This window comes from Gymnoscopelus microlampas, assembly GCF_963454915.1.
Source record: "Gymnoscopelus microlampas genome assembly, chromosome: 11".
NCBI lineage: Eukaryota > Metazoa > Chordata > Actinopteri > Myctophiformes > Myctophidae > Gymnoscopelus > Gymnoscopelus microlampas.
This window is the reverse complement of record NC_139948.1, coordinates 28,582,645-28,601,370: the sequence shown is the minus strand read 5'-3', so window position 1 is coordinate 28,601,370 and position 18,726 is coordinate 28,582,645. Positions and strand designations below refer to the sequence as shown.

The 18,726-nt window shown below is 42.1% G+C and overlaps 1 protein-coding gene across 12 annotated transcripts in view; it reads left to right on the top strand.

Moving 5' to 3' along the window:
* The window catches only part of nfixb (nuclear factor I/Xb), a 165,856-nt gene that overhangs the window by 10,814 nt on the left and 136,316 nt on the right, over nt 1–18,726 (top strand). For 6 of the 12 annotated variants that reach the window (XM_084072249.1, XM_084072237.1, XM_084072247.1 and 3 more), the window contains exons 2-3: nt 627–710; nt 9,288–9,323. In XM_084072249.1, the coding sequence (XP_083928375.1) occupies nt 627–710; nt 9,288–9,323 (120 nt within the window). Of the gene's footprint in view, nt 1–626; nt 711–4,379; nt 4,623–9,287; nt 9,324–18,726 lie in introns of those variants that run through there. The other 6 variants (XM_084072243.1, XM_084072238.1, XM_084072239.1 and 3 more) reach the window with 3 other exon arrangements.

Below are 18,726 nucleotides of genomic sequence, written 5' to 3'. Positions count from 1 at the left end.
TTCAGACAGCCAGCCAGGCAGGCTGCACTCATTATGAGCCGTGTGTGTGTGTGTGTGTGTGTGTGTGTGTGTGTGTGTGTGTGTGTGTGTGTGTGTGTGTGTGTGTGTGTGTGTGTGTGTGTGTGTGTGTGTGTGTGTGTGTGTGTGTGTGTGTGTGTGTGTGTGCTCGCGCACGTGCACCTTTTGCTAAATGTAAAATTGATAGAAGGTGCTTTCCCATTAGGTTGTAAACAGTTCAATTATCACTCATGTTTCACGTTATTATACTACAATACGATCTGTGGAGAAGCATGATGATGATAGTGATGATGATGAATTAGCTGATTCTGAGGAAGGTGAACAGGATGATGATTATAACAGCAAAAACAGATGAAATAAAACCAAACTTGCAATAATAACTTTATACTGTAGATCTATGACATAGCAGGCTGGCTTTGTAAGTGTCCTATTCAGTAAAATCCTCAGTAATAATTTATCCATTTGTACCTCAAAGAGCACAAATGGAAGGGTCCATTAAGGTTATAAATGACAGATTACACTCTCAAAGTTAAATTAACTCTCTGGATTTTACAGTGTGAACTCATGTCTCCATGTGGATAAAGAATGACTGTTGTGTTATATTTCAGGCAACCGAAACCTTTCTGGTGAATGAAGATCCCTCCAGAGGTCCTGGGATGCCTGAATGCTTTGTAGTATCAGATTCATACAGGGTATGCTTTTTTATAACTTATTACACATTTATACATTGTTATTATTGTTGTTGTTATTATTGTTATTACTATTATTATAATGATTATTTCTTCAATTCTATTTATTCACCGTACATGATTATTAAACATACTATTTGAGTCGTTAGTCATTAGTATGACTGACGGTGTGTTTTCATGGTCTTTGGTAATTGCACCACAATCATAATGTCATTCACAGCTCTCTCTCCTCAGCTGCAAACCATTACAATCATTATTTCCACACGCACGTTTAAGAAAAAAGGGGCCTTTGCAACTTTCGCCGAAGCGCCCTCGCCCCGTGGGAATGAAAATTATAACGATAATGTGCAGCGCGCCTAGTTGTATAAAAAAAAGAGGGAGAGAGAGAAAGAAAATTGAGAAAAAAGAAAGTAGCCCTATAGAAATGTACTGTACAGAACACAAAGTTAAACCAAAAGCTTCCAGCTTTAAAAAAGAAAAAGAAAAAATGTTTTAAACCAACGAGCTCTTTACGGTGATCGGCCTGAAATAAAACAGTAATAAAAACAGAAAAGTGGGAATTGGGTGATGGGGAGGGGGATCAGTGTGGATGACAGAAAATGTGAGGTGGGAGACAGCTTTTTTACCCTTTGTGTTATAGCAAAAAGACTTATGCCAAGTCTCATAGATAATCTGGGTTGCTACAGTGTATCGTGTGTCTCGGGGTACAGAAATGAACTATTATGGCTGTAATTGAGTGGCATGGTTGGTAGAGGTAGGGGGTAGTGGGGGGGAGTAGTGTCACGGTGACCCATATAAATGTCGGGAGTGGTGAGTTCAAGAACATCCACAGGAGGGTGTGTACCTCCAAGTCCTGACAAGGAGGTCTGCTGTTTGATGCTTACTTTTGTGTGTGAGATGCATCTGTACTCTGTACTGTGTGTGTGTGTGTGTGTGTGTGTGTGTGTGTGTGTGTGTGTGTGTGTGTGTGTGTGTGACTGTGTATGTACAGTATACTGCAGAACTGACCACATCGAGCAACAGTGAAAACACAGTTGCTACACATGAAATAGGCTTCCATTTTTAACGCACTTAACTGGACAGTCCAGATTTGACTGTGTATGTACATTGCAGCGTGTGAAAACACAGAGGCTCAGCAAACCCACCATGCGAGGCATATGGCTCTACCATGTGTTACTTAATGAGAGATTTACTCACACAGACCACTAAATGTGTGGCTCATTTAAGAAGCCGCGGTAGAGGAGTGCTTGCGTGTGTCGCATTCAAGTTGACTCTATAAAGGAAGAGCTGGTGGAGGTGGGGGGGGACAGATTCTTGATCCCCTTCAAACCGCTCTCTGTAACCTTCTGCACTTGTGGTCTCATGTACCACTTTTAATGACTCCTCTGAGAAAAAGCGAGCAGAGAATTTGGTGTTCAGCTGCAAACAACAAAAGACCTAAAACTCCCCCGAGCAGTTTTGGATTTGCAGACAACACTCTTAAGAACGACGACCCATTCCACCTGCCAATGTCATAACCAAAAGTTGTGTGTGTGTGTGTGTGTGTGTGTGTGTGTGTGTGTGTGTGTGTGTGTGTGTGTGTGTGTGTGTGTGTGTGTGTGTGTGTGTGTGTGTGTGTGTGTGTGTGTGTGTGTGTGTGTGTGTGTGTGTGTGTGCGTGCGCGCGTGTGCGTGTGAGAGAGAGACACTGTGTGTTTCATATTAGTAATGTATCATGTTCGTAGAAGGACTCAACCATAAAAGAATGTTGGTATCAAGAGCTCATGTGGTCGTGGGGAAAAGGAGGTTAAGATTTTGTGGTCTACATACACTCCTGACCACACACCGTCTTCCTCCCTCTCACCCCCCTCCCTCCCTCCCTCCATCCATCCATCCATCCATCCATCCATCCATCCATCCATCCATCCATCCACCGGCCCATCCGTCCATCCATTTCTGGCTCAGTTGGATGGATCTGTGCAGTAATTGGCCACATAGAGGCCAGATCTCTTTGTTTTTCGCCTGCAGAGCTTGCAGTATAAATGTGCAAGCAGTAGGCCTCATAAATCTGTGGGACTCCAATGTCTGGCAGGGGAAAAAAATTGAGCTCCACTTCTACACAATGATTTGTAACCCCCCCATATCACCCTCGTCCAAAACTCTATTTTATGACTTTTTATGTAAAGTCACATCACTCACCACCGTGTTTGTGTATCTTGCTGTGTTTGTGTATCTTTGTGTGTATGTCCTTTACTGTGTATACCGTGTGTTTGTGTAAAAAGTAAGATAGAATTTGAGATTTTGTTTATGTGTGTGTATGTGTGAGCGAGCAAGAGAGAGAGAGACAGAAATGGAGTTGGAAGACGAGGGAGCAAGGGAGGGAGGGAGGGAGAGATACCATAAAAAAAACCATAAACAAGACAGTGAATTTTGTCTCTGAGTTTCTGTTTCTGTCCTGTTTTTGATACTGCTCGGAGGGTGTGATTATATGGCTGTCTTCACGTCCGTTTTCCTTTTTAAAGTTCATCATAGGAAATACTGCCGCCTTCTTCAGCAACACTTTGGCTGAGAACAACTCTTGAATTTAAAAGTACAGTCATGGCGTTCCAGACTGCATGGGACAGATGTGGCTGAATAACAAATAAATCTACCCATCACACCCACGATGAAATTGGGTATTAGCTCAAAATGCTTGCAACAGCATATTACCATAAGAAAAAAAAAGAAAAGAAAAAAAGAAACGTTTGCTGCAATGAACAATTATTTGCACTGCAATACATGCTTGAGCAGAATGTTTTAAAACATATCAAACAGTGCAGAAGAAAGGTGCACTATGTGTGATGAACTGCAATTAACTTTTCAAATTCAGTTAAAGAAAAAGTGTATATAAATAAATTAAGTCAAATGATGTTTCAATGGATTAACTTCTCACACAGACATACACACACTGTAGCCTATACTGTATAGTGTCTTTGCTGAGCTACTTTTGGGCAGCATGTGCCTCTCTGGTCTCAGATCTCTATTCTAATGTAGCCTATACAATGTTGTATCTATCTACAACAATTAGACCGCATATCGTTTATGAGAATAACGGAGTCGATCTTAAGCCGACTAAACCTGCATCAGACCGGCGCCATCAGATCAGAACAAGGCAACTTTTTAAATCAAGGCAACAGTCGTGATTTGCATATCTTTAACATCAACAGAATGGGCCAATAAACACCCATTATTGATCGATTTACGTCGTTTAAGCAACTTAATGAGCTGTTAGTGTTTATTACCATACCAAACTGTAGCGATAAGCTACGCCACTTCGTAGCCTATACCAGTGTTTCTCAAAGTGGACTCTATTGACTATCTGGGTTCCTTTATGGGGTTCTAACTTGACCCTTACAAGTCTGTAACTCTGACAGTAGCCTATACAAAGTATAACCTAACGGGTCCATTTGGTTCCATTTGAATACTGTCAGAGTTAAGGGGAGACATTCAAATGTAAAAGTTTGAGAACCATCTGACCAATCTAGGCTATAACCGCTTTTAACATGCGAACTACTGTATGCAGGAAGAATTTTGACAATAGGCTATCTTGATTAGGATTAATGTTTATTAAAAACGCCCTCAAAGGAAGGATAATTCTTTACCGTGAGCGCTTTAGAGAGAAAGGGAGAGGGAGCGAAAGGGAGAGAGAGAGAGCGAGGGAGAGTGAGTCTCGCATGGAAGAAGAGGGTGGGAGATAAACTTTTTTCCCAAAAGTTTGTGTAGGCTTTCACTTTCAAGGCGGGGTTACTGTAAGCTACAGCATGGAGTGAGCGAAACAGGACGGCGAGCGATTGCAATGCAGCACCACATCGAACTTCCATCCAACTTAAATAAGCTCTCCAAAATCCATTAGCCTATTAAAAAAATAACCATGTACTCCCCGTACTGCTTGACACAGGTAAATGTCTTTCTTATTTCTTTTTTTTGATTTATGGATCAGTATTAATATGTGATGCCGGGTTTTTCAATGCGCTCCCTCTTCTTTTCGCGACAGTTAAATTGTTGCATTTGAAATGGCTTATGCTCTCCGAGCTCGTGTAGAACTTTACACTGGCTCTCCAACGCTTGTCCTTTATCTATTTTTTAGAAGACGTGTCTTTGTTGGAACTTTTCTCACGCGCTTTTGTTGCACATGGTTTATGGAGAGAAAATGGCGCTTCTCCCGAATCTATTTGATATAAAAAGGAGGGAGTCTCTGGGAGGAGGAGAAAGTAGAGCGAGGAAGGAATACAGAGAATGTGGACTGGAGTTTAATATTACATGTGTGAGATGTTATTTTCCGAGTGTCGAACTGGTGAGCGTTTTGGCGGTGAGAGGAGTCGCATGAGAGAGAGAGTGAGAGTGAGAGACTATAGGCTATAGCACTGGTTCCCAAACAGTGGGTCGGGACCTATTTGTGGGTCGCGGACACATTTTTATGGGTCACGAGTGAATGTCAAAACTTTTTTTTTTTATAATCCCCCCCCCCCAAAAATGCAAAAATGTTCATGAATTAAAAATAAATCTAAGATTTTTCAAAAGAATGCCATGAATACATTAAAGAAAATGAAAATAAATCTAAGAAATTCCATAAATGAGAAAACAAATGTTTAAGAAGTAGTGAAAATAGCCGATCTTCGTGTGGCATTGTGAGCTTGTAGATCTGTTATTTTCACTAGTTTGGGTATCGGGCAAATGTCTAATTTCTCTTTTGGGTTTTGAGCTAAAAAGTTTGGGAACCACTGCATGGGCTAGAGTGCACGGCCGTTAGAACACTTGTCTGAAGTTGATTCTGGGAGAACCGAGTCTGGTGGTCGTTGTTGTAGTGTGTGTGTGTGTGTGTGTGTGTGTGTGTGTGTGTGTGTGTGTGTGTGTGTGTGTGTGTGTGTGTGTGTGTGTGTGTGTGTGTGTGTGTGTGTGTGTGTGTGTGTGTGTGTGTACACTATGGATATTTTAGTGTGTGAGAGCGCGTGTGCGTCTCACCGTTCCTTTAATAGGCTATACAGTATATATACACTAGGCTGCAATTATGAAGTGTTCACAGTTTCAGACACAGTGTGGCAATACTGAAAAAAATGTATCTGAAATGACTCCACTGAATGAATGGTGATCTCAAAGGCATGAGTTTTATGGAGCCCTGTGCATTTTTTTTTGATATGCATCTGATGTGAGAATAATATACTGTTTGGCCTATAAGGCAGGATTGTATTTCAGTGCCATTTGCTTTCAACATTTTTATTTTACCCATACACCACAAAGTCATCTTTAATTTAACTCTGAGAGCTCTGTTAAATTAACACTGAGAATTTTACTGTGTAGTTGATATACATTTTTTATAAGATCATATAGCCCAAAACTCATATGTAGGTGTACCGCCTTTCCCCTCAATAATTTTATTGATGTGGTAATAGTTAGTATAAAATGAAATACAATTGAAATCTGTTAATTAAAAATGTTTGCCTTTTGACTATATTTTTAAGAATAAGCTAAAATTGGTGTATATGATTAAGCACATGTTTCGGCCTTTGCTATGTGGATTGGCTGTACACACACACACACACACACACACACACACACACACACACACACACACACACACACACACACACACACACACACACACACAAAATACAGGGTTAAATCTTATTTATAAAAGGACAGGCTTTTTCTCTGTGACTGTCCTAAATGTACATTTAACAATGTCCTAAATGTACATTTATGACAATTAATTCTTATATGTTGTGTAATAAAGAATACCGCTTTGGTAAATTTGACCACATGCTACTATTTAGTTCAATAAGGAACCATTTAGAAATATTTGCTTTAGTGTGGCATAGCCTGAGTGATTTGAGCATTGCCAGAGTTTTTCTGCACGCTGCAGCATCTTGTCTTGTCTTGTGGACTTATATGACCCTGAAATACCGTTGCTGTCAGGCTGACAAATGTCTATTGTCATTCAGATATCCAGTTGATCCATTTTTTAAAATTCATTTACATTTATATTTTCAAGTTAACTTGACAGTAGGTCTATAATGTCTGGATTTTTTCCTGATTTTGTTTATTTTTTACAAGACTTGTTTGCTGTCTCAGTAACAAGTTAGAATGATTGTAAAATAAAATGTCATCCCACATCTAGAGGAGCATTGCTTTTGCTCAAAACTTTTCGCCTCATGAAATAACTTGTGGATTGGACGGTGAGAGATGAGTTTGTGCACAAAAACAACCCCATCAGCTTGCAGCACATTTTTACTGAGCTATTTGCCATATGGGTGTAGTTGCATTTATACAATTCATCATAGTCACATAAACTGTTGGAGTTTCAAACCCAAATTTTGACATGCTCAGCAGTATTCTCCTAGTTCCTATATAAGTGTTCTTATTTTTAAGGTCGAGTTCAGTTTGATTTAGCTTCCATATGCGTGGACATACTGTACTGTACGGCGTACGTACATTTCTAACTGCCGTGTGATCACCCAAGCCAAATAAAATTCCTGCCTCTAGCTTTAGGCATGATTGTGTCAATACCATTCTTTCTATATAAAACCTCAAACCTCATTCTTTGTTCTAGGTCTGTAAGGCACCATGTATTGTAGCTGGCTTCATACAGTGACCTGCCCGTGCTACAACCGTGCATGGGGAAAATCGTACTGTTTCAAAGCAAACTTGTTTATCCCTCATTGGCTTCATCCTGCAGCGTACTGCCAGGGCTTGTTTGATGTGTAATTCATTCCTGATTTTACAGTGGTTTTATTAAAAGTGTTTCCCTCCTATCTTGTGCCTCTGACGACTGCTACCAGAGGCCCGAGAGGCTGTTCTCAGCTCCTCTCATGCGGGCACAGCCAGGTCTGGTTCCCATTTAACAATACGAGGAGGATCACCATGTTGTCCTTTTACTGACACGAAAAAGACAAAGGAGATTTGAAAACTTTCCCTGATTCTTAGTTTTATTGAAGCAGGCTGAGTCTATTACGTGGACTCTTTCGGCTCTCCTGGAGAAAATTGCTTACTGAAACTTGGTTAATTAATCAAGGGGGGTGATTATATATGAATGATTATACATAATTATAAACATCACATGGATATCAACATGTGGAAAGGTATCATATTTCTTAATATACAAAATTGAAAAGCAATTTAGCAAAAAATGCAAGTTATCCTGCCTGTATTTGAAAGAGAGTTGATCTGGAAGTGATAAACAGTTAGATTATTTCACACCAGATGATGTCCATACATGGAAGCTTGCGTTGAGCCACAGAAACTATATTTTTCCTTAATTTAAAGTAGCCTAATTGGCAACAGAACTAAATGCATACAATATGGTGCACATGTTGCACATATGGTAAAGACAAGCAGTAGGCCTATATGTCATTCTTTGGACAGGAAAAAAATATGTCAGTGTATGATGTCAGTATACTATGCTGTATGGTGGTTTATAGTATTTATTATTTTATTATATTTTGTTTTGTCTTGTTTTGTGTGGCTGTATTGTGCCGAAAGGAGCAACTTTGCGCACAGTACTCATTGTGGCACCACGCACTCTCCAACTCAGCATTCCCTTGCAGGTCTGGCTGCAGACTGAGAAGCACAATTTTGTTTATTTAATTGCTGTTAATAATTAAAAAACGAGCTTGGACCTCGGATATGGCAACAAATGTAAACAATCGAATGAATTATTAACTGTGATAAAAAGCCTTGCTGGAGAGAAGCAGCGTGCTGGGATGTGACGGGCAGCGCATATGAGGCAAATTACGGAGATCCCTGAGAGGCGTGTGTGTGTGTGTGTGTGTGTGTGTGTGTGTGTGTGTGTGTGTGTGTGTGTGTGTGTGTGTGTGTGTGTGTGTGTGTGTGTGTGTGTGTGTGTGTGTGTGTGTGTGTCTGCGTGAGTCCTAGTTTGTTCTCTGTGGTGAGGTAATTTAGGGATGCAAATAACAGGGATAAACTAAGGCCTGTGAGTTTTTCGTTTGATAAATGCTCCCACAAAATATACATTGTCGCTGAAAACTGAAAACAAGTTAGACAGTGATACAGCAAATGAAAAATTGAGTAGGCTAACCACTATTTAACTTTACATTTATCTTAAATTAAACGTATACAAGCTAATATTTTGGTGCTCAAATAAATCATTTAAATATTTGATTGAAACTGTTGCTATTTCTATTATTTTCTGTTTTGTGGCAACTTTCAGTAGCGTTGTTAGGCCTATTATAACTTATCCTATAACTGAAATTATAAACTTAACATATAGGTTTAACTCGTAGATGTAAACTTGTAAACCCACTTGTGTCGAATTATAAAGGACGCAGTCACACAGCTGGCGCTAGTTGCCCCTAATTGACTTCACTTTTTCAGGCCAAATTTACACCGACCACCTATATGTCTTTAGCAACATCTGACAAAATCGCCTCTCTTGTCTGAGTAGCTGGTCTGTGTTCAGTAGTTTTATATATATATAATGCAAAACCCACAATGTTATTCATCATCTCACACGATTTTTTTCACTGGTGCGACATTTTAACATCTTCCTTCCCTCTGCTCCTCTGCCCACCGGGACGCTGACCTCTCTGCTCCCCTCTCAACACTAAAGTATTACCCCACACACCTTCTAAACAATGCATTAGTGGTAAGTCACAAACATATTTATTCAGTATTGGGTGTATGTGTTTTATAACCCGTCTTCATTAAATGTGTTGTGCCCTATATATGGCCCCCCGGGCTTGACCTCAAGTTAACGGCAAAATAATAGGCCGCCACTAAGATAGATATCTATCACAGTGGTTCTCAACCGGTGGGTTGGGGTCCCCACATGTTTTTTGGGGGTCCCCAGCCCAGATGACAGTGAACTGACAATTTAAGGACCGTTAAGACCCCTTTAATACCTAAAAAAAAGGGGGGGAAAGACCATTACTGCATCAAAAGTAATCACTATTGTCAAATGATATAAGAAAGAGACAACAAATAAATAAATAGCCGATCTACAAGCTCACAACACCTCATGTTGCCAGGCATGTGAGCTTGTAGATCTGCTATTTTCACAATATTTAGCCTGAAAAGGTTGAGAACCCCTGATCTATCAAACCAGGGGAAACAACCCGATATATGGTCTGTTATGTCTATTGATCTATGCCTATCTGTAGGATATTGTAGGCTATACTTACCGATATTAACCGAGTGTCACTGAGCAGGCCTGCACGTTTTTCCAGTTCAAAGTAGGCCTAAGCTAAAGGTGACTCCAGCAGCTTGCGTCAGGTGGAAATAACTTCGTTTGCAAAAATCTCCGAGGGTCATTTTACCCGCGACTTTTATCATTTTACCTACTTTAATTTACAATAGGTCGATAGGTTAAAAAACTGTCTGTCCTGTTGGTGCTCAGAAGAACTACTGTTGTTAGTTTTAAGAATCTAATTTCCGAATGGTTGAACGAGATCGTTGCTTTAAATGAATACAGTTATTAATGCACTGCTTTAAGTATTTGCATTTAAAGTTCGTTAAACTGTCTTTTAATTGCGAACGAATGGCCTTCCTTTGCCTTTCCCCTCGCTGGTTCGCTCCTGACGGGCTCACGCGCGCCATGTGCCTAAATGTGTCCTGGACAGAAAGACTGCCCCGTTTATTTGGAAAATCATGCGGAATACATTTATAGTAGGCTTAATTATAACGACAACTTCCTAAAATATTTTATATTCTAGGAATGTAGTAAGTTATCAACGCAAATTGTGCTTTAACCACTTAAGTTAGACCCCATATCCCTCAGTGCTCATTTTTTGTCTTTTCTGTTATTGTGGGGAAAGCCTTCACTGAAAATAGCAGATCGACAAGCTCACATTGCCAGCATGTCGATCTATTTTTAAAGCTTTCCCCACAATACAGATGCTGGGGTTTAAGGTCACTCTCACATGCAGGTTATAGGCCGTCAGTTCTTGAGCAAGGCCATGCCATTTAGTCCTATTGGGCTATATAGTATGTTGCTCCAAGACAATTATTTATATATATTCTTTACGTTATCATCAGCCATCATTATCAGTTTTATCAGATTGCAGTGTTTAGAGTGAAAATATTTAAGCAGCATTTAGTGGGGGAAAGAATGAGCTAGTTTGTTTTATATGAAAATCAAATTAAATTAATATAATCATTGTTTGGATTAGCAGGTCTACTTTTAACTGAAGTCCTCATTCTGTTGTAGTCCCAAAGCCCTTCTCTCTCATGAAAACCCCATTTACACATATTTTGTGAGGTGGCCTTTGAACTCCCCCCCACTCCCTCTCTCTCTCTCTCTCTCTCTCTCTCTCTCTCTCTCTCTCTCTCCTCTCTCTCTTGCTCTTTCTCTCTTGCTCTCTCTCCCATCTCCCATCTTCACCCCCCCCCCCACTCTCTCTCTCTCTCTCTCTCTCTCTTCCTTAGGCCTGGAAAATGAGTTGGAACAGCTGTTCAGGGGATTAAAATCTGATGGAACCGCAGTCTGTATAAACAGAATTGTTGGATTTTTCAGAATTAAAGACACACACACACACACACACACACACACACACACACACACACACACACACACACACACAAAATAGCAAACAAATAGCCCCCCCCCCCCCAATAAACACACCAAAACCTTTGGTGCCTTGTCTTCATGCCGATTAGGCCTGTGTGTGGTTATCACCGGATTAGCCAGTTTTGCCGGATGTCAGTTTTCAGGCAGCAATGGCTATTGCGTCTCATCTTTTTATTAAAAAGGTCCCTTTTTAAAACCACTCACTGCGGTTTTACAATTGTTCAGAAACAAACTAGACCAAAGCTCAGTGAACTACAAGGCCTAACACCGCAGGAGGAGGAGGAGGAGAATAGCTCTTTGTCTGTTATTGAATATCTCATTGTGTATTTGGATAACTGATTCATAACTACTGGTCAATCAGTTTGAGATAGCAATGCCAAGAGGCCAGCAAACGTTTACTCGTGTGGATAAAAGTGACTTTTTGACCAGGCATCTGGCAAAATACTTTATGTTTTGGAAACGAGACCGTAGCGTGTGTTTGATTGGCACATGGGGTCAGTATATTATACTGTCTCTCACGTATCTGAGTTGCACGTGTGCGTGCGTGTGTGTGTGTGTGTGTGTGTGTGTGTGTGTGTGTGTGAGAGTGTGCATGCGTGCATGTATGTGTGTCAGTGGGTAAGACTGTATGGTGAAATCGGAGTCCCCTGATTGGCCGTGCCACCGCCTCGTGGCTGCAGGCGGTGCCCGTCGTGTAACGGCGACACCAGGAGGCCACAATGCCAGACACTGCCTGGGACACCGTGTTCCTTTTACTTATTCATTCCCACCACACCACCAGTCCTGGGCCAAAAACACCACCACAGAAACCACACAAGAAAATCCTCTGTGTTAAGTTAACTCCTCAGCGCGTTCAAATGGAACCGAATGGACCCTCACGGGTCCATTCGGTTCCATTTGCACACTCTGTGGGGTTAAATTAACACAGAGGATTTAACTGTGCAGTGATAACCCTTTCATTTTCTGACCACAGATCAGATCTGGAAGCAAAGAGACGCACTATTTTATATTCCGTTATCCGACACTGGCACGTTTCACCGCCATTCAGCTCTTTTCAGGTGACAGTTTTATATACTGTGGCCTGTTCATGTGTGTTGGTGTGATATGTGCGCCGTCGGCACCACAATCCCCACAGCCTCCATTTGGCCCATACAGCCGCTGGCCACACACAACAACAACAACCCCCAAGACACCCTTTTTTTGCTGCCACCAAAGGCTACTGGCTGGCCGTGGCCAAACACTCCATATTAAGCAAAACGGTGGTGTGTGTAGTCCAGGCCTTTAGATCCGGAATGGCTATCATTGCTTTTGTGCTCTTCTGCAGCCTCCCTGTTGTGGAACGTGTGTGTGTGTGTGTGTGTGTGTGTGTGTGTGTGTGTGTGTGTGTGTGTGTGTGTGTGTGTGTGTGTGTGTGTGTGTGTGTGTGTGTGTGTGTGCAATGCTGTAGAGATATTGTGGACGTGATGGACATATTTATAATATAATAATGATAAAAAAGAGACTTCTGAAGGTTTGTGTGATTCATGTGTTGGGGCGATAATGGCGTTTTCCTACGATCATTGTCTCCTGCTGAATGCACAGCCCACTGTGTGTCAGCACGAGGGGCAAATTTACGGCAGGTTTTTTGTGTGTATAGAATTGAGTGCTCTGCTCGGTGGCAGAGACAAAGATGGGATGAATTGGCTGCATTTTGGCAGGAAGCGATATAGATTGGAATTAAGGAGCATATAGGTTTTTTTAGGTTTTCTTTTTTTTTCTATATATCTCAAGCCGCATGTAGAAGGGGCAGAAGCCACTCTGACTCGTTCAGTATCAGCACAGCTGTCCCAGCATCCGTGGAGAATGGATTCCTCCTGCCATTACCATGGGAGAGGCTCCAGCCAAGAAGAATAGGAGGATATCCACTGTGCGCGCCACACTTGTGTTTTAGAGGAGAGAGCACACTTTAAAATCCTCAGTGTTAATTTAACTCTTTAAAAATGTTACCAAACAAACCCGTAACCCAAATAATACCAACACTGAGGACTTCTACTGTCCTCAGTGTTTGTGTATGTGTTTATGCACATTTGTGTATGTGTATAAATGTACTTTTTTTCTTGCATGTGTGTGTGTCATGCTTTCTCCACCCTCTTTCCTCATCCCTTCAGTCATGTCACCCCTGGCGTGGATTATGCCTTGGCAGAAGCCTGGCAGTGCCCACAGCCCCAGTGCGCCTCTGTGGTCGCTGATATGTTGTGCTGTTGCTATGGCTACCGAACACACACACCCGGGTGCTAAATTACATAATTGAGCTAGAATATACATAGGAAAACAAAAAACTTACTGTACAATATGCGGACCCATGAGAGAGAGAGAGGGAGAGGGAGCGAGAGGTATAAAGAAAGAGAGAGGGATAGTTAGAATATTGTGTGGGTAAATGTGTGTGAATGTAGTGCACATTTTACTTTGTAGAAAGGCACCATATAAATGCAGACCATTTACATGAATGTACTCAAGTAGTATTGCTTCTCATAGTTATGACATGATATGGCCGCAGTAGTACCACCACCATGTTCATTGGGTCTGCGCAGCCTTCAGTGTGGAATATTTTAAGCATAGTAATATTTCATAAAAAAATGCTCATTCTGTGTGTGTGTGTGTGTGTGTGTGTGTGTGTGTGTGTGTGTGTGTGTGGGTGGAGGGTAGAGTGTCGGGGGGTTGGTTTTCTCAATTTGGAAACCACCAAGATGAAATGTGTCTTGCCCATACGAATCAGGCGCAGAGGAGAACATTGTATTGGAGAATGCATGAGAGCTTTGTGTGAATGTGAACACATGAGCACAGTGTGCCATTAATCTTAATACTGGTGGGGCTATTATATGTGTATTTAGATCACTGTGACAAGCAAATTGATGGAGGGAAAACAGAGGGTAAGGTGTCTTTGTGGTTTGTGTGTGTGTGTGTGTGTGTGTGTGTGTGTGTGTGTGTGTGTGTGTGTGTGTGTGTGTGTGTGTGTGTGTGTGTGTGTGTGTGTGTGTGTGTGTGTGTGTGTGTGTGTGTGTGTGTGTGTGTGTGTGTGAGAGAGAGTGTGTGAGAGTGTGTGAGAGATAGAGAGAGAGACAGACAGACAGACAGACAGACAGAGAGAGTGCTAGAGAATGTTTGTACAAAAGGGTGTGGTTCCTTGGGTTTACACAGATCCACATACCATGAGGTAGATGCACACACACACACACACACACACACACACACACACACACACACACACACACACACACACACACACACACACACACACACACACACACACACACACACTCACTTCCCTCATCCTTTCTTTCCTTTCTCCTCCTTGTTATTTTCCTCCCCCTACTCCGGGGCGTGTGTGTTTGTTTTGAATAGATCATAACTCGCGTTTTTGCATGGTGTCTGTTCGTCTGTGTGAGGATATCAGTGACATGCAAAGCCCAGACATCAATGCTGTCACACCGTAGTGGTCCTGGAGGCTCTGTCAGGCCATCAGAGCCTAAGTGCCCGAACCGCTAGGCCAGCGGTCCAGGCTCAGGGCAGTGCTTTTGAATTGAACAGTGATGTTTTATTTAAGAATGATTGATGAATCATGTCCATGAATAAGAAAATACATTGAAGTCACTGAGCGGCAGGAAAAGCTCTACATCAGCTACAGTAGTTGGGGGCACACCTATAAATTGGAAGTCCTAACATCCCAACTTCACAGATAGTATCAGCATTGGTTCTTTTGTGCCACAGCCTTGTGTATTGTGTTAATAGCACAAATAATGCCATTAAAGGAACACACCGGTGTTCTGGCATGTTTTAAGAATGAAGGCATTAATTGAAGAGCACTTTTAACGTGCTCTTCATTTACCACAACTTATGGTACAATGTACTTGACATATACTGCTGACCATTTTCCAAATAATACTTGTTTGAGTTTCATGGAAGCCATTGGATGAATTGAATTTCACTACGGTATGAAAATCAACTTGCAGGGACTTGAAGCTGCAAAAAATAGGTAATCAGACATGGTAAACATCATTATCATATTTCTTTTTTTCAAAGTTATGTTAGCGTTGCATTTTGTAATGCATTTAAAAGCATGGATTGATTTGAAAAGTCTATCCGTCTCAGTGTCATGAGAAAGGTTTGATGTTTAGCCAACATTGACTCAGTTATTCAGTTGAGTATGAGAAGAAAAATAGTCTAAAATCTAATCTAAAAATAAAGCCATTAACAGGAAGTGGTCTATGTTTATGTACGATATATGGTCGAAGCTTTGAATAGACAATGACATGTATTCATGACTTTGCAATGAAGGAATGTCCGGGATAGTCTTTTTTCAAGGTTTTGTGTCTATTAGTTTTGTTCTGTCTACGGCTATAGATGGCAGAGTCATGAATGATCATGCTTTGTTGGTGGATTGAGGAAGTCTGCCAGTATCAACAAATAGAGAGAACATCAACTATAATTCATGCGCTTGTTTTTTGTGTTTATTTTTTTTATCAATGAGTAACAGGATGTTTTAACTTCTTTTTTTAAGTTTCTCAGTTGATTCTACAAAATGTACAAAGGGGCTTGAATTTGTGATTGGTGAGGCAACGAGGATGCAAAGCCGTTGTGCTGGCCGTCCACAGGTCAACAGAAATAAATAGAGTACTGTTGTTGTGGCTCACTGTCAGCCTACTCAAGGTCACTCCAGTGTGGGCAATCTGGCCATGTTGTTTGGCCTGTGCTGCCTTGCTGTCTGACCTACATCTCACTCCATGGGCTAAATATATACAGTAGACCCCTCATTACATAGCTACCAGATTAATGTGGATGAAATCTGAGAGCCACTCCACTCTCTACTACTCTTCAACTCCACAGCTATCACCCTTCTCTACATAGATCCCCCCATTGACCATATTGACATGGACACCCCCCAGCAAAATGGCCACCAAAATTATATGTATTTGGCCGCGAACCCCCATCTCAAAATATCCCTGGAACAAAAGTTTTGCACAAATTTTCACAATTTTCTTTTTGGCAGATCTTCAAGCTCATAGTGCGGTATGAAGTGACATGCTATGAGCTTGTATAGTCTGCTGTTTTTGAATAGCCAAAGTATAAAATATGGTTACAATTATTGTGATGCTGTACTAAAATGACACATGCTGTACTAAAATGACACATTACCTCCCGGTTTTAATGGATTAAGACAACGGCACAACACCATACTCTCACTATCCCAAATATGTGGATGCAAGCTTTGACAAAAAACATAGCACACACATGTGCGCACACGATCTTATGAATAAGAAAGAAGCTGTTGCCACAGTTTGCCCCTCTCATGCCCATTCACAAACGTAATCTCCCTCTGATCAGAGCATGCAGTGTCTCCACTGAACTGAAAACGTATACAAGCTGGGCTTTTTTTTTTGGTTCTACTGCCTCATGCATAATGCGCTGTGGATGTATACAGCTGAGGCCAAACACAAACGCTCAGGCACTTCCCACACCTGCACACACTTGAGTGCATGAGGTGCAGGTGTGCATTCTTGTCTTGCTTGAGTCAATCTAGAGCCGCTGGTGAAAGTCACAGCCCGACAACATCAGAGCCCTCGAGCGTGCGTTTGTACCAGTGTGTGACATGTGGATATTAGCATGTAATGGGATAAGTTGGAAGCCAGCGTGCCACGTGCCAGTACCATTCACTGATTCTTATGAACCCATATGGCAGTGTATTCACTGACCCTCCTCCGATATCCCCCCCCCCCTCCCCTCCCCTCCGCCTCACACATACATCAATCCATTGGTCCATCCATCGCTGTACTCCCCTCTATATCTGACTGCCTCTGTTAAGGCGTGCTTTACTTACATATACCGTACCCACACCTGGCAATCACTGGAGAGGCAATTATGTTCATTAGCACACAAAAGCCACATACTTCACCACCAGAAGTGGAAGAGGATGGGGGTTGGGTTGTGTTAGGGTGGGGGTGGTGAAGAGTTTTTCTTTTTATTCGGTTGTCAAGGGATGACATCACACCATGACTACCTGATGTGATGTAATCAGATTCATCACGTCACGCTGCTCTTGATTGGAGTCAAGGAGGTGTTGATTGGCCTCTGTCAGGGCTTCAGCTTCACTCTCTTTCATCATCGACGCTGTACATGTCACATTACCTCACGTTGCAGTGCTGGCTAAAATAGCGGCAAGTAGGGTATAGGCTATGTTTATTCAGCATAGGAGATGAAAAGTGCAGGGATGATCTACAACCGCGCAGGAACGTGTAATTGGTGTGGGTTTGTTCGCGTATAAGATTACGGGACACACATACACACATACACTCAGTCACGCACGCATGCACGCACGCACGCACACATGCACCACACGCATGCACGCACGCACACAGGCAGGCACGCGCACACACACACACACACACACACACACACACACACACACACACACACACACACACACACACACACACACACACACACACACACACACACACACACACACACACACACACACACAGAAGTGATTAACTTCATGATTAGATGTCACAATCAGAATTCAAAAATTCCTTTGGGTTCTTTGTTTCACCAGGGAGATACACTGTAAAAATCCTCCATGTTAATTACAGGTCCATTTGGATCCATTTTGTACTCTCAGAATAAAATGAACACTGAGGATTTTTACTGTGTACCTTGCAGTGTGGATTAATGGGCATCTAACGGGTTAATGTTGGAGGGAAAAGGTTTTCCTGTCTTGGGGGTGGGTGGAGGAGGGTTGACGTTTGGAGGCTTGCAAACCCACAAGTCAAACAGTAACGAAAACACTTCTGACCTGATTTCCAAGAGCCGGGGTAGTAGAGAAAAAAAAGTTTAAGACACAGAGAGAGAGAAATCAACGGTGTCAGAGAGACAGAGAGAGAGAGAGAGAGAGAGAGAGAGAGAGAGAGAGAGAGAGAGAGAGAGAGAGAGAGATAGAGAGATAGAGAGAGAGAGAGAGAGGATTTGCAAACAACAATCTCAGGCTGTATGCATGCCTTCCTTCCTTCCTTACTTTATTTCATTCTTTTTAGTCTTTTTGGTTTAGTTCCTTCACTCTCTCTCTCTCTCTCTCTCTCTCTCTCTCTCTCTCTCTCTCTCCTCCCTCTCCCCCCCCCCCCCTCTCTCTCTCTCTCTCCCTCTCTCTCTCATGTGTCTTTCTAGCATTTGGCCACCCGGTCCAGCAAGGAATGGCTGTCGCCCTAGGGAACAAAGCGCTACAGCTAGCTCTTCGGAGCAGGAAGTTGGCACAGAGCCAGCGGTGGAAAATCTATACGCCGTTGCATAATATAACATATCTTTACCTTAGATGAACTCTGAGGAGGCCCAGCAGCTGTGAGCAAACAGAGCTGGAGGGGAGGGGGGGGGGTCTGTGTGTGACTGACTGACTGTACGGATGAGCGTGTGTGTGTGTGTGTCCTGTGATACTTGTGACTGTCTACTAGCGGAG